Source organism: Diospyros lotus, chromosome 3 (assembly GCF_014633365.1).
Source record: "Diospyros lotus cultivar Yz01 chromosome 3, ASM1463336v1, whole genome shotgun sequence".
NCBI classification, from domain to species: Eukaryota; Viridiplantae; Streptophyta; class Magnoliopsida; order Ericales; family Ebenaceae; genus Diospyros; species Diospyros lotus.
The window spans coordinates 21924987-21946087 of NC_068340.1; the positions used below are offsets into that span (position 1 = coordinate 21924987).

The 21101-nt window shown below is 32.9% G+C and overlaps 1 protein-coding gene across 1 annotated transcript; it reads right to left on the reverse strand.

The window, feature by feature from the left end:
* Window positions 1-13324: 13324 nt before the first annotated feature.
* LOC127796186 (uncharacterized) lies at window positions 13325-17694 on the reverse strand. Its single transcript, XM_052328198.1, has 5 exons — window positions 17392-17694; window positions 16695-16827; window positions 15224-15348; window positions 14944-15090; window positions 13325-13682 (listed from the first exon to the last, which is right to left on the reverse strand). The coding sequence occupies exons 1-5, from the start codon at window positions 17593-17595 to the stop codon at window positions 13548-13550; spliced, it is 744 nt and encodes a 247-aa protein (XP_052184158.1). The 5' UTR covers window positions 17596-17694; the 3' UTR covers window positions 13325-13547.
* Window positions 17695-21101: the final 3407 nt, after the last annotated feature.

Genomic DNA, 21101 nt, shown 5'->3' on the forward strand with positions numbered 1-21101 from the left:
AGGCGGTTCTGAAATTGGTGGGCTGATCTTACGACGCGGGGCGGGGGGATCTTTTATGGAAGTCCTTGACGTGTCCTGAATTCATTGGTTATAACGCTCAAAATCTCCGGGTGCCATTTTGTTCACTTTGATATCCAGGTAAAAAAGTCATTTTGGATATCTCTCATCCACTCTATTTTTCTTTTGAAAAATTACAGCCTTTTCACAACCACTACAAATAAAATATTAAATTTTACTATTTATAGTCATATTTATTATTTTTTATAATCATTTATATTCCAAATACACACTCCAAATATTCATCCCTCAAAAAACACACCCCACGCGCGTCAACCTCTGTTCTTCTTCTTCACACATCAAACCCTGTTTTTTTCCTTATTCTTCTTTGCACATCAAACCCTGATCTTCTTCTTCTTCTTTTTCTTCAGACCACTCGTCACAGACCACTACCGACCTCTTGCTGTCGCCCACTTGGCTTGCCTCGCCGCACCATCTTCGTTGGAGTCCCTTGGAATCGCAAACCAGGTAATAAACCCGATCTAATTTGATTTATTTGATATCATGGCTGAGGTAGTGGAACCGCCAGCGTTCGAAGGCGCAACCGCCTCCTCAGAGTTCCTCGAACTCTCTTACCGCTTGAACCTGAGCGTTCGGAGGGTAAGGGGTTCCCGAACCACGAGGTTTGGGGAACCGGGAACCCTTTACCCCTCGAACAATAAGATTTGGGATGATTTTTTTTATGTATTATATATTTTTTTAATTAATCTTAAATATAAATCCGTGTATTATCTTAGTATTATAATTAATCTTAAATGTAAATGCAGCCTATTTTATGAGAATTTGTGTTTTAGAAATATTAATAATTTGTGTGTCATAATGTAATTATAAAAATATGGTACGAGGTAGAAGAAATGAAGTAAAACGAGCTCTTCCTTCTTCATCTCGTCAGCGTCCCACTGCATTCAGAAGAAAGGGAAGAGTTGAGGGTACTAGTCAGCCACTAGATGTATCAGAGACAGTACATCCATCTATTTAGAGCCACATGCCTCACCATCTGATGCTCCTGAGGACAGTGCTAGTCATCAACAACAACCATCCGACAAGAATGATATTTCTGTTGGACCATTACCTGGAGGCCTTCAGGATTCGTCCATTCTAAAAAGTTTTAAAAATTAGGTTGCGTTTGCCATATATTCGAGAGAGATAAGTTACATTAATTTTGTTGTTTGTAAATTTATTGTTATAATTTAAATAATTAAGTATTTTATTATTTTAAGAGGACAGAGGTATATTAAAATGTAGAAGTCATGGACTAAAAATTCCTGAATGGCCATTAAAGAACCAACGACGTGTTCGTGATATCGTTATAGGCTCTAGTTTTTCACTTTTGATAGATTGCACTTATCGTTTTACAAATTCTACAATTGTGTTAGCATTTACAGAAAGATGGCAGCTAGAGACAAATACATTTCATTTACCATTTGGAGAGTTAAGTATAACATTATATGATGTGTCAACTATTTTGAATATTCCAGTCACTGGAAGGCCTGTGTTTATCCCTTATCATTTGACAGGTAATGAAGCTCGTAATTTATTATCTAGTTTAATTGGAATTTCAATAGATACAACAGCCCAACGGATTACAGAAAATAGATGACTATTTATAAAATTAGATTGGTTGAGAAAAATATTCATGCATATACCAGATTCAGTTTCGAATGAAGAGATTCATTATGTTAGTAGGGCATATCTGTTATTTTTATTAGGTTGTACCTTATTTGTAGATAAAAGTGATACATTAGTTCCAATTGTCTATCTAACGTTGTTGAATGATTTGAGCATGGCTGGTACTTATGCATGGGGAGTTGTGTGCCTAGCATATTTGTATAGACAGCTTGGCATTACAAATAGATGAGAGGTGAAGGGCATCGGTGGATATCTTATATTACTTGAGGTAATTATTTTAATTTCATAACTTTATAGCATGTATCTATATCTATTTAACATATATTAATAATTGTTTATATCAAATGTACACAGGCATGGGTATATGAACATTTTTTGTTTAGTAGAAATAAATACAATTTGTTATATAGTGATGAGCAACCACAGGCTCTTCGTTGGATGCCTGTCAGTGATAGTGATATTTTGCAATCTATTAGGGAGTAGATTGATGATTTATTACCAGATGAGGTATTTATCATGTGCGCTATGATTTTGTAAGTTAATTAATATATTTTAAAATTAATTTTTAAATCAAAAAAATATTTGCAGGTCATTTGGATGTCGTATTGGAGAGTTCGTGCACATCATCCATTACTAGAAATTATATTTTTCTCGGGTTGTCTAAAATGTGGAAGTATTATCGAACCATATCATCCTGAGAGAGTATTACGACAGTTTGGGTATGTGCAGACTATTCCTCCACCTCCATTATCGCCTATTGAAGCTAAGCAGGGTGCAAGTACAACATCATATCAAGTAATTTATGCATTTCTTGACGATAGTTGGAATCAATGAAATATTCATTTATTGTCACCACATCAACGCGGTAGACCTTGTGTATTTCCATGGCATTTTTCACATGATTATTTGTCATGGCATGAACGTATTACTCATGGATTTATACAAAATCTTACACGTCGATCAGGGTTAGATAGAGGTGGTGAAGATCTACTCAGTCTTGCTGAAGCAATAAGATTTTAACTTTACGTTTAAGTTATTATTAAATATAGTTTATTTAAATTAAAAAAAAGTTAATATAATTATGTTTTTTCAGCGTAATCGTCTAACATTATATGCTCTTGATCGTACCATTTCAAGTGGAGAGGTTGTATCTTCTGATTTTTTCTCCCGATGCATGGAGAGAGACATGTATGGCCATAAATTCTATTCTATCATCTCCTACGAGCTTCAATCCGTGTGATACTGGCGGAGCCTCCACATCTGCTACTTCTCAAGCCCCAAATTAGGATGAGCGCGCAAGACAAATTCAACCACGAGTAGGATGCAATATCGAATGAATTAATTATTTTTATTAGTAGGTTTTATTTGCTGTATTTTCAAAATGGATTAAGTTCTTTAAGTTATTTGTAATAATATTTTATTATTAGTTTTAATTTACTTTAATTTTATTTAATTTATGTACAATTTACATTTAACTAAAAAATTTAAATTAAAGCAATTGAAGAAAAATTAAAACTAAAGAAATATAAATTTGATGTAACTTTAAAAAAAACTAAAATTAAGGCAACTGACAAAATTAAAACTAAAAAAATATAAATTTAATATAAATGTTGATTACATTATTATTGTTAAAAAATAAAAATATATTATTATTAAAAAGTCAAAAGGAACTGACCGCGTCATCTATTGTTAAAATTAAAAAATAAAAAATAATTGACAGCTTGAGATTTAGGGAACCCGAAGCCCAAAGTTCAGGACTCGCTCAAATTCCTGAATCTCTAGATTCGGTGATTGGGGATACCCTCGAATCCCCGAGTTTGGAGATTTCCCAAAAGGTTGAATCTCAGGGTTTCGGGATTCTGGGCATACTCGAATCCCGCGGTTCGGGCATCCCCAATACCCCCAAATCTTGAGGTTCGGGTAGTTTAAATTTAATTTTATGTAAAAAAAACTATAATTAAAGCAATGAAGAAAAATTAAAACAAAAGAAATATAAATTTTGATGTAACTTTAAAAAAAACTTAAAAAAACTCAAATTAAAGCAAGTCAGAAAAATTAAGTCTAAAGAAATAAAATAAAATAAAAGGATTGGGAGCCTGAAGTCCAGAGTTCGGGACTCACTCAAATTCCCGAATCTCTGGGTTTTGTGATTGGGGATGTCCCTGAACCTCTGACTTTGGGGATTTCCCAAATTCTCTAATCTCGAGGTTCCGTAATTCTGGGCAACCCCGAATTTGAGAGTTCAGGTATCCCCAATTCCCCCCGAATGTTGAGGTTCGGGGGTAGTTTGAATTTAATTTTACCTACTAAAAACTAAAAAATATATAAATTTTGATGTAACTTTAAAACAAACTTAAAAAAACTCAAATTAAAGCAAGTCAAAAAAATTAAAACTAAAGAAATATAAAATTTGATGTAACTTTAAAAAAAACTAAAATTAAAAAAATGTATTGTTAATGAAAAACTAAAATCAAACTAAGGGAATATAAATTTAATATAAATTTTGATGTAACTTAAAAAAACTCACATTACATTATTTTGAGAAAATAATGTATTGTTAAAGAAAATAATGTATTTTTATTTGAACAATAAAATAAAAAGATTGGGAGCTTTGAAGCCGAGCGTTTAGGACTCACTCAAATTCCCAAATCTCTAGGTTCCGTGATTGGGGATGTCCCTGAACCTCTGACTTTGAGAATTTCTCAAATCCTCGAATCTCGGGATTCTGTAATTTTGGGCATCCCCAAATTTGGGAGTTCGGGCATCCCCAATCCCCCCGAATGTCGAGGTTCGAGGGTAATTTTAATTTAATTTTACTCACTAAAAATTAAAAAATTAAAATAAAAGAAATATAAATTTTGATGTAACTTTAAAACAAACTAAAATTAAAGCAAGTCAAAAAATTAAAACTAAAAAAATATAAAATTTCATGTTACTTAAAAAAAAACCTAAAATTAAAGCAACTGAAAATCAAGCTACAGAAATATAAAGTTAATATAAATTTTGATGTAACTTAAAAAAAACTCACATTACATTATTTTGAGAAAATAGTGTTAAAGAAAATAGTGTTTATTTATTTTAACAATAAAATTAAAAGATTGGGAGCCCCGAAGCCTAGAGTTCGGGACTCACTCAAATTCTCAAATCTCTGGGTTCTGTGATTGGCGATGTCCCTAAACCTCCGACTTCGGGGATTTCCCAAATTCTCGAATCTCAAGGTTTCGTAATTTTGGGCATTCTCGAATTTGGGGGTTCAGGCATCCCCAATCCCCTCGAATGTTGAGGTTCGGGAATTTTCCAAACCCTCAAATCTCGGGATTCCGAGCTTCTGAGCGTCCCTGAATCTCCTGTTTTGAGCCAATCCCTGAATCTCGAGATTTGGGGGTATTGTGAATTCCCGAACTTGGGGTTTCAGGAGTTTTGGGGTTCTCGAACCGCGACATTCGGGGATTTGGTAAGTCTCGAACTCCGAGGTTCAAGGCATCCCAACCACAAATATAAATCACATTTTATAAAAACATCACATATTCTATATACAATAACAACTATAACTAATACAACTATAATATTACATTCAAGTTTTATAAAAAAACTGATAAAAAAAAACTCCCACACATTTTTCTCATCATTCACTTAAATCAATAACATTACATTCATATTTTTGTCATCCTTCACTTAAATCAATAATATCTTTAGTTGTCACATTTTTGTCAATCATAAACAAAAAAAACTTCAATTCTAGATATATATGGTGTTTCTCATTCTCGTGCACTATCAACTCGATATGTATGTCACTTGAGTGCAACTGGAGATATTGGTGAGTTTAGTTTAAGAAATACTTGAACAATAATAATAAAAAATATTATTAATAACAATCTAATAACTATATAATTATTCAAATACACAACACAACAAATAAGCATACCTAAACAAAATGACAATTATTCACAAAATCGATAGTAATAATTTTGTGTTGTAGTGATGGAGGAGGCACTAATCTTAGTGGAAGGTAGTGGCTGCACTCTCACCATACAATTAAAATACAAAACAAAACACAATAAAAATTTTATATTTTTCTTTTCTTTATTTTGGTGAGAGGTTTATACTCATCAGTGTACGAGTGCAGTTGTAGTCCAAATTTAAATTTATATTTTCTGGATGAGTCCAGGTCGTCTACTAAGAGATTTATTTATGGCAAAAGAAAAAGAATGTCACACACGCGCACACGCATTTGGACAAATTGGCAACAAGATTTTTTTATGATTTTTTAGACAACATATACTAGGAAATAAAGCAAGGCAGAAATTGAAATAAATACTGAACGTAAGATTATATAAAATTGGATAGTACTTGGGTTAAAACAATTTCAGCGCCAACCCGTTGATTTTCAAATTTTAGTAGACAATGTTAGTAACATTAATTTAATTTCATATATGAGGGTTTGTTATTAAATGTAACTAGAGATAATGATAATTCTAGTTTAAGCAATCCTCATACATGATATGCGGGATTCTAATTTAAGCAACTACCATAAATCTAATTACAATTAATACACAAAACAACTAAATCAATCATCCGGGTTTAGGTATGATAGCGTTTCCAGTTCTAGTAACTTCCATACATGGCATGAAAGCTCTAAGTTTGGCTTACGCTCCAATCCAAACCTAGTGATTTCTCAATAATTACTATACACCCATACTGAAATTTAAATTAATGTCACTCATTTTAAGCGCAGCTTTCTTTGGGAATCATTGGCGTTGGACACTGTCCTTACCTTAACCCAATATTAGATTTAGCTACTAATTTTGCATTTGAAAGTTAATTGACAAAAATTTAAATGACATAATTTAAATAACAGAATTTAAATGACTGGAATTAAAATAGCAGAAACTTAACCGGCCATTTAGGCAGTGGATAATTAAAATACTAGAATTAAAATTACAGAAATTTAAAGGCATAAATTAACCGGCCATTTAGGCGATAAATAATAAAGTAACAATAAATGACATAAGAATTTAAAAGAAGAAAGAAATGAAGTAAGATCACAAGAGAAAACAATAGAGAAAATAAGAAAGAACAAAAACAATTCTTAAAGAGAGAATTCTAAGGAAACAACTAAACTTTGATTCAAGAATAATAATCACACTTACAAATGCATTCAAGTGAGCTATTTATAACCCACAAGATGCAATACAAACCACACAATTTTAATTATTCAACTAGACATAATTATATCTAATGGGCATTCACACACTTAAAGTTAAATGGATTTTAGTTATAATACACACCTAATATTAAATGGATTTTAGCTAAAATACACACATAATAAAGCACTCATAAAGTTAAATAGATTTTAGCTATAATACACACCTAATAGTTAAATGGATTTTAGCTAAAAAACACACCTAATAAAGCACTCACAAAACAAATATTTAAAAATAAATTTCTACAATTATGTTTTTGATCTTCATTAGGATTAAAAATAATGCTTGGGCATTCTCCAAATAATATCTTCCATGGGTTGCTCAAGTTGAGCCTTAATTCTTCATGGGTTTTAATTCTTCGTGGACTTTAATCCAATTTGAGTCTTCAAGCCCACCTTCTTCATGCCTACAAACAAACAATTAAGTGTTATTAAATTACATATTATGTATATATTTATATGATATATTATATGGTATATTATATACTTATATATTATATAAATGCTTTATGCATGTACTCCATTGAGTATATGTATTATGTTATAATATATATATTATATTTACATGTTTATTATAATATATTATATTATATATATATATATATATTACACATAACTATTCAATTAAACCAATTTAAAATCAAAACGGGGGTTATAATTATAACAAAATTTTAACAAAATTAACCACTAATCAGGTAGGTAAGACACTGAAGTCTAGACAAATGGATCAAGACCACATTGTACTTTGAAGCAATCAAATGTCCCATGTCTGGTAATATCATCCAGTACTGGGGAGGTGCAACAGACTCAAAGCAAGAGAGTGTGTGCATTAACTCATCTACATGCATATTAGATTCGTATAATTGTGAATACTTAGCACGAAAAGTATGTAATTCTTCAATGAGATTAAGACGAATATCCCCCCAGTTTTGCTAACTCATACCAAGTAATGCAGTAATAGCATGGAATCCACAATGTCTATTAGAATCTATGTTAACAATATTGTGTATGAAATATTGTATGTTTGGTGGGAAAGAATCATCATAACCTCGCAATCTAGTGCGAGATTTTGAAAGTTTACATTCATTCCCCATCTTAGTTGAACTCTGTGTTATTGGAGATTTATTATCATGACTAGACTGTATCATTTCAAAATACGATAGATCACGTTTGGTAGAACTATCAAACTGATATTTTTTCTTTGAGGATGGCTTACCTTTTGTTTTAACTTTAACACTTGGTGGCATCAAGGAAGTCGTAACAGGATTAGCTAATTCCTTTATCATCATCAGAAGTAGTCTGCATCAAAATGTAACTTTCTCCAATGAGGATGCACAACTGATAAAGGAATTGCTTGTCCTTGAATCATGAACTCTGCAATTTCATGTGCATAAGGCAAACTATGTGTGTTTCTAATCACACATCCACATGCAATCTTATCCATCCCAATTTTTCTGAGCTATCTGCGTTTCCTTCAACACCATATTCATTGCATTTCTAGAGATAACACCTCGTAATTCTCTAAAAATTTTTGGTTTGAAATTATGTTTCACCAATGTTAAGCTCTTCTCAAACGATCATTTGATCTCAGTATATTATAACTCAATAAGAGAGTTGATAATTGTCCATGATGACTCAAAATCACCTTGAAATGATCCAAGATGTCTTTTCAGCTTTGCATGTGCACTCTCAGCCCTTGAACAAAAGCATATTGACATAATAGATATTGTAATTTTTGAATATATTATAATATAAATAATAAGTAACGATATATGAGATATGAGTTTTATAAATAGTACCTATTAGTAGTAACATTTCCAAAATGCATTATCTTATTTGTCCATGCTGCAACAAATTTTTCCTTATAATTATTCAACCATGCATTTCTCACATAATCAAGTGCATTGTCATATACATAATACTTAACTTTTAAGTTATGAAGCCTACATTCATATTCATTCTCAGTTGAGGCAAACATAATAAGCTGTCAACCTAATATAAACTTCTCCCATGTCTCCTTTCTATCTAAGAACTTCTTACAATTAGCGAGTACATTTTTTGATATATGTCATTTGCACAATAAGGTGTTCGTGTTTGGAAACACCTTATGTATTGCATTTATCAATGCTAATTCTCTGTCCGTAACAACTACTCTTGGAAATATATTAAATTAATCAAATCAAACTCTTTAATCTTTCCATTGCCCATATGTAGTTATTCTCGTATTCATGATCTATGAATGCAAATGCAACAGGAAAAGTCAATTCAGTGGATGTTACACCAATAATCTCAAGCAATGGATATCTGTACCTATTAGTTTTGTATGTATAATCCATTATTAAAATATGGGGGAAGACCTTTAATAACTCTATAACCATCGGATGAGCCCAAAATAAATCTGTAATACAATCTGTTGATCTCTCACATCTATGTCACTCCACATAATTACATTCTCCTAATTTCTTCATCAACTGTTGCATTTGTGATCGACCACCTTTCTCAATAAGCCTATATCTTTGACGTGCATTATATATAGTTTTGATAGTAATGACGTTTCTATCATCCTGTGCCTTTATAGCCATCAAAATATTTTTAGGCTTCACAAGATTGTTAGACATTGTATTCAATATTTCTTTCTCTTTCTCTGTAAGCCGCCCGGCATATGAATGACCCTCAAGTTGAATTGATGGTGCATGATTGTGGAATCCACATGTAATCTTCAACTTCCATTGTTCATTTAAAACTTTCACCCCAACTAATTGAAATGAACAATCATATTTTTTTGAACCCGTATATTTACGTTTTAATTCTTCTCCTGATTCTTTTTTTTTTTTTTATGGTCTATATTTTCTAACCCTTTCACAAGCAAAACGAACTCTAAATAGTCTTTCAGGACCCCCACATTCAGAACTCTTTATCACGATAACAATTCCATTTTCTTTTCTAACTTGTCTAACCCATCCAATAAGTTCTTTACTGTTAAATAGCTGATAAAAAATAGAATTCAAATATTATTCAAATAATAATTAAACGAAACTATAATAAAAATGTATGATACCTCATTGGTAGTAAACGGTTCAATAGGATCAAATGACTGTTGAAATGAAAAAAAAAATATGTAAATAAAAAACATAAACAATTTCAAAACATTGTTCAAATAATAATTAAATGAAAGTTTATTAAAATGTATGATACCTGATTGTTAGTAAACGGTTCAATAGTATCAAATGACTGTTGAAATAAAAAAAATTATGTAAATAAAAAACATAAATAAAGTAGTGAAATATCTCGAATCTTTGGATTCGGGGCTACTTGACTCGCCCGAACAGAAAGGTTCGAGGGATCCTCGAGTTCCCGAATCCTTCGGTTCGGATACTCAAGGTGTCCCCGAATCCTTCGATTCGGGAGGTATCAACTCCCCCGAATCCAAGGATTTGGGGCACGATGATTCCCACGAATTTGAGGATTTGAGGTATCTTTCTCTGGTTGGGACTCCAAGTGTCCCAACTCCTATTTCTCGTCTGTTGAAGATAAAAAAAAAAAAAAATTATAAATACAACAATTTTTTAAATACCTCATGGATTTCATCATCATTCCATTTGTGTTGTTTCTCGTTAGAACAGGAATACTTATTATCTTCTTGGTAAAACTTCGGCGTAAACATTTGTCTATAATAATCTTCCATGCTTAACTTGGCTATGGCAAAGCATAACTGTGCTTAGCAATTTCGATGTTGAATAATAGTTGTTGTGCAATGCTTGATGTTCAATAATAATGGTTGCACGGTGTTAAAGTGTGGGTGAGTAAAGGTTTTCAGGTGTGGTGAGTAAAGTGACTGTGCAGATGGTGGGTGAGAAAGTACGTGCACACGCTTGAGGAGTAATGATGGGTGGTTGAGCGTAAAGGATTTAAATGAAGGGTAAATATGAGATTTGATCTTAGGGTATTTTAGAAATATTAAAAGTGGATTGTGAAGAGCAAAACGTACATGGGTGGATCTAAGGGGGGCAAGCACGGGCTGCAGCCTGTGCTAGCCTCAGCTCTCCCAGCACATCTCTGGATCCGCCTCTGAAAACGTATGATTACAAATAGAATTTCTCTTTTCTTTTCTCTCTTCTTCCTCCTACTGCCTTACCGCTGCATCGCCCCCGTCTCCCCGCTGACCCTGCTCGATGTGCAAGAAGAAGGAAGTTGGAACCCGCAAATAAAAATAGCTAACAAAGAATAGTCTTGGTAAATAAATTTAGTCAAGGTTGTGGTTTAGATTGTTGTTGTACTTTTTGTATATTAGTTTTGATGATGAAAAACATATTTTGTTTAATCCCTAAGTCATGAGTCAAGGTTGTGATTTTCAACATAATTCAATATCAAGTATTATTTTGTGGGAATGAAAACCAAATGAATTTCAAATATCAAGATTTCAAAGTCATATTTTTTCTAAGTCTGGAAGGTTAGCACCTTATAAAGAGACCTATAAGAAAATATTTTTTTTTTAGAAAACTATCTCCCGATATTTTGATATATAGTATTCATTGTTGTTAAAACAATTTTTAATGAATTTTTTAAGAAATGGAAAGTATATATTTTGGATGTGGTACTATTACTAAATCTTGAGTTTGTATTAAAACTCAAATTCTACTTTCTTATTGATAAGGATTTTAATTTTCTGAATATTTTTATTGAATCCAAATAGGGGATAATTTGTTACTTATATTTATGTATTAAAGTAAATGGAAGGTAAAATATAAAATAAGAAAAATGAGAACATTTACTTAAACTAAAGAAATGTAAATATATTGTAATGTATTAGATTGAATTTGCTCTTGATTAATCGATTAACAATATGCTCATTTACCTTTAAAGCTTGACTTGGTCGACTAAAGCTATGAGATCTGTCGACTAACAGTGTGTTTGTTTGTGCCTTGGTCAACTAACTATAAGCATTGGTTGACTAACAGTATATATGTTATGGTCTTGGTCGACTAACTCTTTGAGTCTGTCGACAGATGGGTACCCTTGGTCGACTAACTGCCATGCATATTTTTGTCTTGGTTAACTAAGTGCCTTGTTATTTTTATGACTTGGTCAACCAACCTATTTTATCTATCGACCAAGCTTGTTATTTTTCCTGGTTCTGTCGACTAACCATTTTTATTTGTCGACTAACTCTTTTCACAGAAAGCCTCTAACGGCTAGTTTTTCAAATCCCAACGGTCACAAACGGCTAGTTTCCTCTTCAAAATGATGACCAAGAAGAGGCTAATGGATAGAAATGAAGTGAAGTGAGCTTAAGAATTATTTCATACTTCTCGATTTGCATTTGTGCTTCAATTTTTCTTTCAAAAGGCTTTGTACTAAATTTGTTTCATTTGATTCAAGTCTTGTATCTTTATTGAGAGTCATTGTAACTAAGAGTGTATACTCTTAGAAACTTTCTTTTGTATCTTTCTTATTTTTCCTAGCTTGTATTGTTAGAGGGCTTGCTTGAAAGCAAGAGGTTGTATTTCCTAGGTTGGTGCTAGAGGGCCTATCTAAAGTGATAGGAGATTTTAGTGGATTGTTTGCAAAATCTTTAGTGAGAAGTTAAGGTAGTGGATTAGGGTTTGGTTAAGTCGAACCACTATAAATCCTTGTGTTCTTTTGTGCTTGCGTTCTTTAATTTATTTATCTTTTCAATCATTTCATTATTACTCACTTAGCTCACTTATTTATCTTTGCAAACTTATATTTGTTATTTTATATGTTTTACGTTTTTAAATTACTAAAACCTTAATTTGTATCAAAAAGTTTTTCAAATTCAATGAAGTTTTTAAATTATCCAATTCACCCCCTCTTGGTGTGTGTCATAGCACTTCCCAATCTAACAAACTCCAACTTCTTTGAACAATTTTTAAATTATTTTTAATCTAAATTTTTATTAGAAAACTGAAAAACTAGGCTCATTTTATCCACAATTTGATGTAATCCCGCAATAAAAATAATTAATAAATATGTTCATTCATTAATTATGTTATATCATTAATAATGTAAAGATCTATCATTAAATTTGAAAAGAATTATTATTTATTTTTCACTTTAACCATTAAGAAAGAGTATACCTTGAATTCGCAGATATACAGATAATCAATGTTTGAAACATCCTAATCTAGGCTCATCGCAAAGGGAGAGTGGAAAAATTGAGCATTGCTGTCACTACTATCAAAGTAAACCCAAGCAGGTGCTGGCCAAGAAAGAGAAAAACCCGAAGAAAGACTTAAAAGAGAGAGGAGAAAAACAGGGAGAGACTATTTACAGATAAGAATATTTTGACCCTTTTTTTAATATCTAATTAGTATTAACTAATAATAAGAAGAATCATAATATGGCATTAAACCAACATGTGTAACTTCCCAAACTTTTACTATAGAAGAACAAGCAAAACTAAGTTTGGAGCTATAAAGAAACTGTTGTCTTCTCGTTCAACTATAAAACTCCACTTGAACAATTGAGAACTGAAGGTTGCCTATAAAACTGCAAAGTTGGTGACTTCCTTTTTGTTTTCCCTGTTGTCATATGTCCAAGGCTTCACAGAAATAATAAACACAAGTAAAGTTGCAAATTTTGGACAACTAAATAAAGCTTCCATCTAAATTACACCAGCAACAATGCAAGCTTTAATTTAGTCTTCAAGCATGGCCTTGGCAACATCAATCAATAAGGGTCTAAGATGATCTGAAGCTCGACCAAGCACCGTATAACCTTCTTTGTCCTGTATATCCACATTGGCTCCATGCCTTATCAGGAGGAGAGCTACCTGCACAGAACACAACATGGAAAAGGAAGTTTAGAAACTTCTGCCTCGAACCACTTGATACTAAAATGATGAAACCCTTCCCAAAGTTTCTCTCCATCTAAGCCAGAAAATTTAAAATCAAAGGTGAAGCATGAACAAAGGCATACATAAGACTCCCAAACAGGGGCGGATCATCCACCGAGTTTTATTGTATATAGCTATATACAATAAAATTCAACAATATATTTACTGCGTAAAGCTATATATAATAAAATACCTCTTCCATGGTGCATGTATATAGTAGGCACATGTATATAGCTATATACAACAGAATTCAAAGCTATGTACAATAAAATTCTGCATATATACTTACGCAGGGGCTGAGGCTGGCCTCCCCCAAATCCGCCTGTGCTCCCAAATAGAAGGGGGTCAGGACGCAGACAAGTTTCAATTCCCTTATACACAGTTTGACTTAATGAGTAAAATGAAACTGCTAAAAATTCGATTGTTTCAAAAGTTTACTATTTAGTCAAATATCTTGAGTTACACCTATGCAGTGAAATGACAGTGCCAACGGCATTGCTGAAACCTCAACGCACCTACCACCAACAATAACATGGGCCCCACAACAAAAACATGTTATGGAGCCGCCATCACCACGGCACAAGAACTGCCATTACCATAACAGAACCATGTCATATACCAGCAATTAGAACAAGACCATGTTGTGGAGTACCGCGTTGTCATCTAGGATGGCTACATGAGTACCATGTTAATCATAGGCAGTCGAGTGTTTACTGATATTTCATTGGAAGGCAATTGGCCATTGAGAATGGATAAAATAGAATCATTAAATTAGAAATTGGACTAGATTTGGGCCCTCTAATACTATTATTGAAAAATTCTTGAATTCCTGAACCTGGTTGTCCAGACTCTAGATATTATGATCCAGGAGCCAAAATTTAAAAAGGCTCCTCCAAATAGTAAGCCAGCCAGGAAATACCACCCAAATACATCCTACAACTACCCAAACAAGAGTCATAAAGGCATTGAGGAAATGTATTGGTTCCCAACTTCAATCAAAAACACCTTATTTCTCGTTAAAGAAAGAATTGAAGTCCTAAATATGGTATAGATTAAGCTTAACACTGTTAATAGACTTACACATGCATATAAATACAGTGAAATACTTGACAGGCATATAAATACCATGAACAATTTTTAGGCATCAACTTCCAGAGTTCCTTTTTCTTTCCAAAGAGATTATTTGATTAACATTTACCTCTTTGTTTTCACATATCACTGCATTCATAAGAGGAGTTTGACCAGCTTTATCAAGAGCATCAACCTCTGCTCCTTCTTCTATTAAAAATTCACACAACTCAGAGTTCCCAGTGCTTGCTGCACGATGCAAAGGGGTGCATCCAACCTAACCAAAATGTATAAAAGCCAATTATGGGGAAAGGGGAAGTCAAAGAGTTGAACTCTCAGCAGCACAAAACATGCCAATCAAAGCAAAAGATAACATATAAGCAAAAGGGGTAAAGTGTGAAGTTACACGCCTTGTCCTTCATGTTGATCTTTGCACCATGTGAAAGAAGAAGTTCAGCTATTTTGAACCAACCCTTGCTAGCAGCATAGTGAAGAGCAGTACGACCACCATGATTTTTCAAATTTACATCAGCCCCTGTGCATTAGCATGTCAATTTTGTCCAGCTATAGAAATTTCTGTTCTTGACATTAGCCGATATTCCTTCCCCAAAATGCTAAATAACATCCAATAATAACCAAATAATGGCAAACTTAGTATAGCATTAACAGTTAATGACCCAAATGTGCAATGTGCACCAAGGCAATAACTAGTTCGAAGGTTCAATTTTTCCCGTAACAAGGTATTGCATGGAATATACTCAAAGGAATTATTCAAGCAGGATGGCAGTTAAAAGTTGAAGAGACTTCCACTTTTGTTACAAGGTAATCTTTGGAATGCACTCCAACAGCCATTCAAGCGACAACGGCATAATAACGTCAAATAAAACAGGGTGGTATTACCGAACTTGATCAATTATCCTATGCTTCTAGAAAATCTATAGGCATCCATGTTGGACTTTCGACACTTGGAATATGACATAAGATATATGTCTAACTTGACTTACTTAAAATAGACACAATAGATATAATTAACTAAAAGCTTTGTATAAAATTATATATAAGACCCTCACTCTATGTACTAAAACTTCTATATTAGTTCACAAACATCATTCCTACCTCAAGTAAATAAAAGTACATATAAAACTACAGACTTAAAATGTTTTCTCGAACACAAGATTAGATAATCCAACATACAATCACATGTCAACACTTGTACCTATGTCCATCTACTATCCAATTACTCATATTGCAAAAAAATGATAAATCATGCATCATAGTGTTTTTTTGACAACCTTGCCCACCCATAACATTGCACAAAAAAGTAATTTTTGGGAGATTAATGTTAACAACCATGTGAACACAAGAGCAACTTATCCATCATCTAACTCATCTCCATGAAATAGAACCTGTTAAAACCTACTCTTTATAACTAAAAGTAATTTCAAATAAATATATAGTGCTCCTGTACCCCATTATATTTTCATTGATACCACTTAATTGTGTTTCTCTCTTTTATTCTTTTTCTGGATAAGTTCTTACTGTGTTAAACCTATCATAATTGCCAAGACACGCAATAATAAGCCATTGCACTGGCATAATGGGCTTGCAAGCAATTTATAGTTCATATTTTGAACTTTATTCTGCAAATATGAGCCCCTTATTAGATGTACATGTTCTATCTATTATTATCGTAAATATAATTCACATTAAACAATAAATAAATAAAATATTTTTTCTCCTAATTTCATTTTTTTCCCAGAAAATATAGTCCCTACTGTATAAAATTTAAAGCTTTGAGTTATTTTCCCAACCACCCAAAGATAACACATTTCAATTAATAATAAACAATATGACACTAAACATACCCGTGAAGTTGCTTACCTCTGCTGAGCAGAATCCCCACAATGTCTACATTCCCACTGCTGGATGCAGAATGTAGCGGTACCCAGCCCTCCTCATCAGCACTGTTTATTCCACTTACCACTGGATCTGCAGCTGAAAGTATCTTCACCACCTAATCCAGCCATTCATAAGAAGATATAACAATAAATGGCTGCATCAGATCACAAATCCAAATACCAAAAGAATGCAAGTGAAAAATTCTGTCAACTATCAGAGTTTTATTGAAACTACTCAATATATATGTGTGTGTGTGTGTGTGTGTGTCTGTGTCTGTGTGGCGACAACCACATCTACACCCGAGAAACAAAACCCAGAACACGACTTTCCAAAGAGAATATGCACTGAAATACGTATAGAAAGGCATTCTTTCAGACCCCAATACATTGCCTGGAACCATAGTTTTATGAACCGAGTAAATTAAAACTACTAACAAGATTCATTTCTCATCGATAATAAAACTAAACAACCTTTTCCTGTTTTGATTTTTTTTTTTTTTTTTTACCCTGGAAGGTGATTCACCTTGTTCTCAATTTCAAACCCACGAAATCAGAGAATCAAATTTGATTCAGTCCCCTCATTTTCTTTCCATATCTTTTTCTGTTTCCTATTTCCTAACCAAATTCCTAGGTTCTTCCCGTCGATTTTGAGGAGGAGCGAGAGTAAGTCGGTTGCAGACCTCGGGGTGGGCAGAGGAGGCGGCGACATGGAGCAGGGAGCGAGCGTCTTCGTTGCGGAGAGAAAGGGCTCTGAGAAGTTGAGGCTGCGAGAGGGATTCAAAGATGGAAGCGTCGCCATTCTGAGCGGCCTCGAACAGAACTTCGTCCTTGATTTGCCGTTCTTCGGCTCCAGGCTTCGGCTGGCCGTCGATTTCCATGTCCATTGAAGACCGGCGCAGTTGCTTGCGGCAGGGTTTTGGGCCTCTCGTTCAAATACTAGCAGTCGCAAATCCCAATTGAAGTGAACGATCGGTCCCCCAATCCATCGAATATCGATGCAATTAACGGCCGGATTGATTTTGTTCTCAATTTTGGTGAAATTGGAAAATAAATTATTGTATTTTTAAAAATATTAATATTTTTAGATAGTTATAATTCCTAAATTAAACCCTAAATTCATATTTAATAAATCTTATGTAGTCGCAAATATACTTTCTTATACAATGTGTTGAAAATCTAATTTTGGGACTAATTTTTAAATTAAAATATGATTTGGGATAGAATTAACGTTATTAATAAATAAAACACTATTATGATCGGAATTAAAGTATTGATTTTGTGTTTAATTTTTTTTTTCCTTCCAGTATGGGAAGAACCTTTGTAAGTTTAGTTTGCATATATTATTTTATTTCATATTTTCAATTCTTTTTTAATTATAAAATTTTAAAAAATAAAAACTCTGTTAATTTTGTACAGTTTTTATTTTGTAGAAAATAATATTTTGAAACTACTGAACATAATTCTGTTTTATTCTCTAAACAGAGGCTGTTTAAGGGAAATTTTATGAAAAGAATTTCCAAGATTAATATATCCGGAGAATTCCCTTTTCTATTTCATTTTGAACCCCAAAAATAAAAAATAATAATTTTTATTTTTATTTTTTAATCAACAGGTAAATATGTGTAATTGATCAAATTGTACAACACTGGAACAAGTTAATGACCTATAGTTAATGCCAGAAAATGGAATAAAACATAAAAATACAAAAAAAAAAAAATAATTCTATATACATGTGTTTTGATTATTTGAATAATGAAATCCATGATTAGTCTTCAAAAATATATCTATTTTTCACTGTCTAGATGAGATAAATAGTATAAGCAAAAGCTATCTTCTTGGCCTTGCATTGCCAATATGTCATTTGCACGTCATTTATACGTCCTTTTAATTCATTGACCAAAGAAAGTAGAGATCTTCGAATGCCAATCCAAGATGTCTGAACTGACCTAAACAATTATGCTGAATCGATTCATGAAAGAGCTGAGATCTTGCTGTCCCGATTTGCTGTCTCCCTCCTTGTCTAGCTAATAAAAATTAGTCACATCATCCATTATTAAATATTAATTTTTTTAAAAAAATATAAAATCAAATAATAATATATTTATAATCAATATATATGTCATTTATAATTGTTTTGTTTGATTTTATAACTTTTTAAAAAAAATTAGTATTTGATAATGGGAGATGTGGATGATTTTTATTGAGTAAACAAGGAGGAAGACAACAAATTAAGACAGCAGCAGATCTCGCCTCTTCACGAAAAGCCCCACAGATCTTTGGTGGAAGGAGTCACTGTCCCACTTTCTCTGTCTACATTATGTGCTCATCCTTTCATTCAATGGCTAGCTCCTATTGTTTTCATTTTTCCAAACAGAATAATTTATATATATATATACAAATGCATGTAAGAATATATATATATATATAAAGTATAACAGTACAAATAAATAAACATTCAAAAAAAAAAAAAACTTTATAATAAGTTACCTAAGATAATGCTTGGCATTAGTTCTTCCATAGTGGGGAGACGGGGGCACGAGAACAGAGGTGCCCCAAAGGGGTGACCTGAGAACACAAAGTGCATTTGAGGCGGTCCACACGCACAAACGGTGAATCACAGTTACTTACTACTACTCACTGTTGTTGGTCTTATTGCGATAGCTCGCAAAGCCACCGTGTGTTCTCAGGCGTCACTCCTCTGGGGTGGCTCTGTCATGTCATCGCAGCAGCTTCATTCGAATTGGAATTGGCCGCCTTGGGGCCTTTAATTTATAGAAGGAGGGCCGCCAGCGCTGTGTCGTGATTATGTGCCTGGAATGTCGTCATCTCTTGTACATTTCTGTCCCTTTTGATTGGCTCGACTTTCGAGTTTTCCCCATTTATATTATTAATTGAATATATTAATTATCCTAATTAAATACAAGAAAAATTCTATAGATAAATCATTATGTACATCTTGGGCCACACAATGATATACTAATGTCTAAAATGCCCTTATCTAAGATGATGAAGCACAATAATGCGAGAGATATTTATGTCATTTACGTACCTTGTATAACTCAAAGTGTACATAAATGATATAGAAATAGCATGACCCTAAATATAATACAATATAATAGGACTATTATTTTTATTTTTTTTTGAAAGTGTTAATCATGTAATCAATCCACACACAATCACGATAGTACCAAGAATAAAAGAAAACAATCAGAATAGAATCTAAAGAACTGAAACAAGAACACAACGCACACAGAATCTAGGTACAATGTTTACGTGTTTGGATTTGAAATAAATCCTACTCACAATAAGGGTTTTGCCCCTAGTCAATCCATTAAAAGAATAACAATAAATTTATAGAGATTTACAATGATTATAATGAAATCAGAACCAACAATTGAATCAAAAAAATGATACAAATAGAGAATACAATACTTAAATCAACTAGCGATTCTCGCATTCTCAAACCCAATTATCTATACATCTTACACTCTCAATCCCATGAAAAAATCGTGAAAAAATATTACCTAATTGTCGATTTAGGGTTTCAATCGCTTCCCATCTCTCTCATGTGTATTTGGCTTTTTGTTCGTGGGAGTTTAGATTGGAATGCCAAGGGACCTTACATTCAAAAGGGTTTTTGATGGCAACCCTTGGATCACAGGGTTTAATAAGATGATCAACGATTCACAATTTAACCAACCAATTAACATAATAATAAAGCCAAATGCCACATGTAAATAGAAATAAAATTCACATGAAAAAACATCAATTATTTTGAATCAATAAAATAATAAATTTCACCTTGATTCAAGAATGGTTGATAATGGATTTGACTAGAAACCCTTCTAACCTTGTCAAGAATGGTTTATGTTCATTCTCTCAGCAATTCCATTTTGCTGAAGAGTTTCACTATAGGTTCTATGTCTTACAATACCTACTAGCTTGCAAAAATTTGAGAACTCATGGCTGTAGAACTCAAGGCCATTATTAGTTCTCAAGGTTTTAACTTTCTTTTCAGATTGGTGCTCCACTAGGGTTTTCCATTCTTTAAACCTTTCAAAAGCTTCACTTTTGTTTTTAAGAAAATAAATCCATACTTTTATCTAAAAATCACCCACAAAGAATATAAAGTATTGAGTATCAAAAATAGATGAGGGAACCTGGGGAGAGCCTCATAAATTAGAGTGAATATACTCTAATATGTCCTTGGTTTGATATGTTGCAAAGACAAACTTCAATCTATGAGCCTTTCCCATGACACAAGTCTCACAGAACTCTAGGTTACTAATCCTATGGGAATCTAAAATGCCTTGCTTGGCAAGCTCTTGCAATAATTTGTTTCCAATGTGGCCTAACCTTTTATGCCACATTTCAATCTCATCTTTTACAA

What these genes read in the sequence shown, in the direction of transcription:
- LOC127796186 (XM_052328198.1), bottom strand. Translation starts at nt 17,595, where the DNA reads ATGGACATGGAAATCGACGGCCAGCCGAAGCCTGGAGCCGAAGAACGG. An exon ending in CCTCCTCTGCCCACCCCGAG is followed by an intron (nt 16,828 to 17,391) that starts GTCTGCAACCGA and finishes TGGCTGGATTAG; the next exon opens with GTGGTGAAGATACTTTCAGC. An exon ending in TGATATGTGAAAACAAAGAG is followed by an intron (nt 13,683 to 14,943) that starts GTAAATGTTAAT and finishes TGTTCTGTGCAG; the next exon opens with GTAGCTCTCCTCCTGATAAG.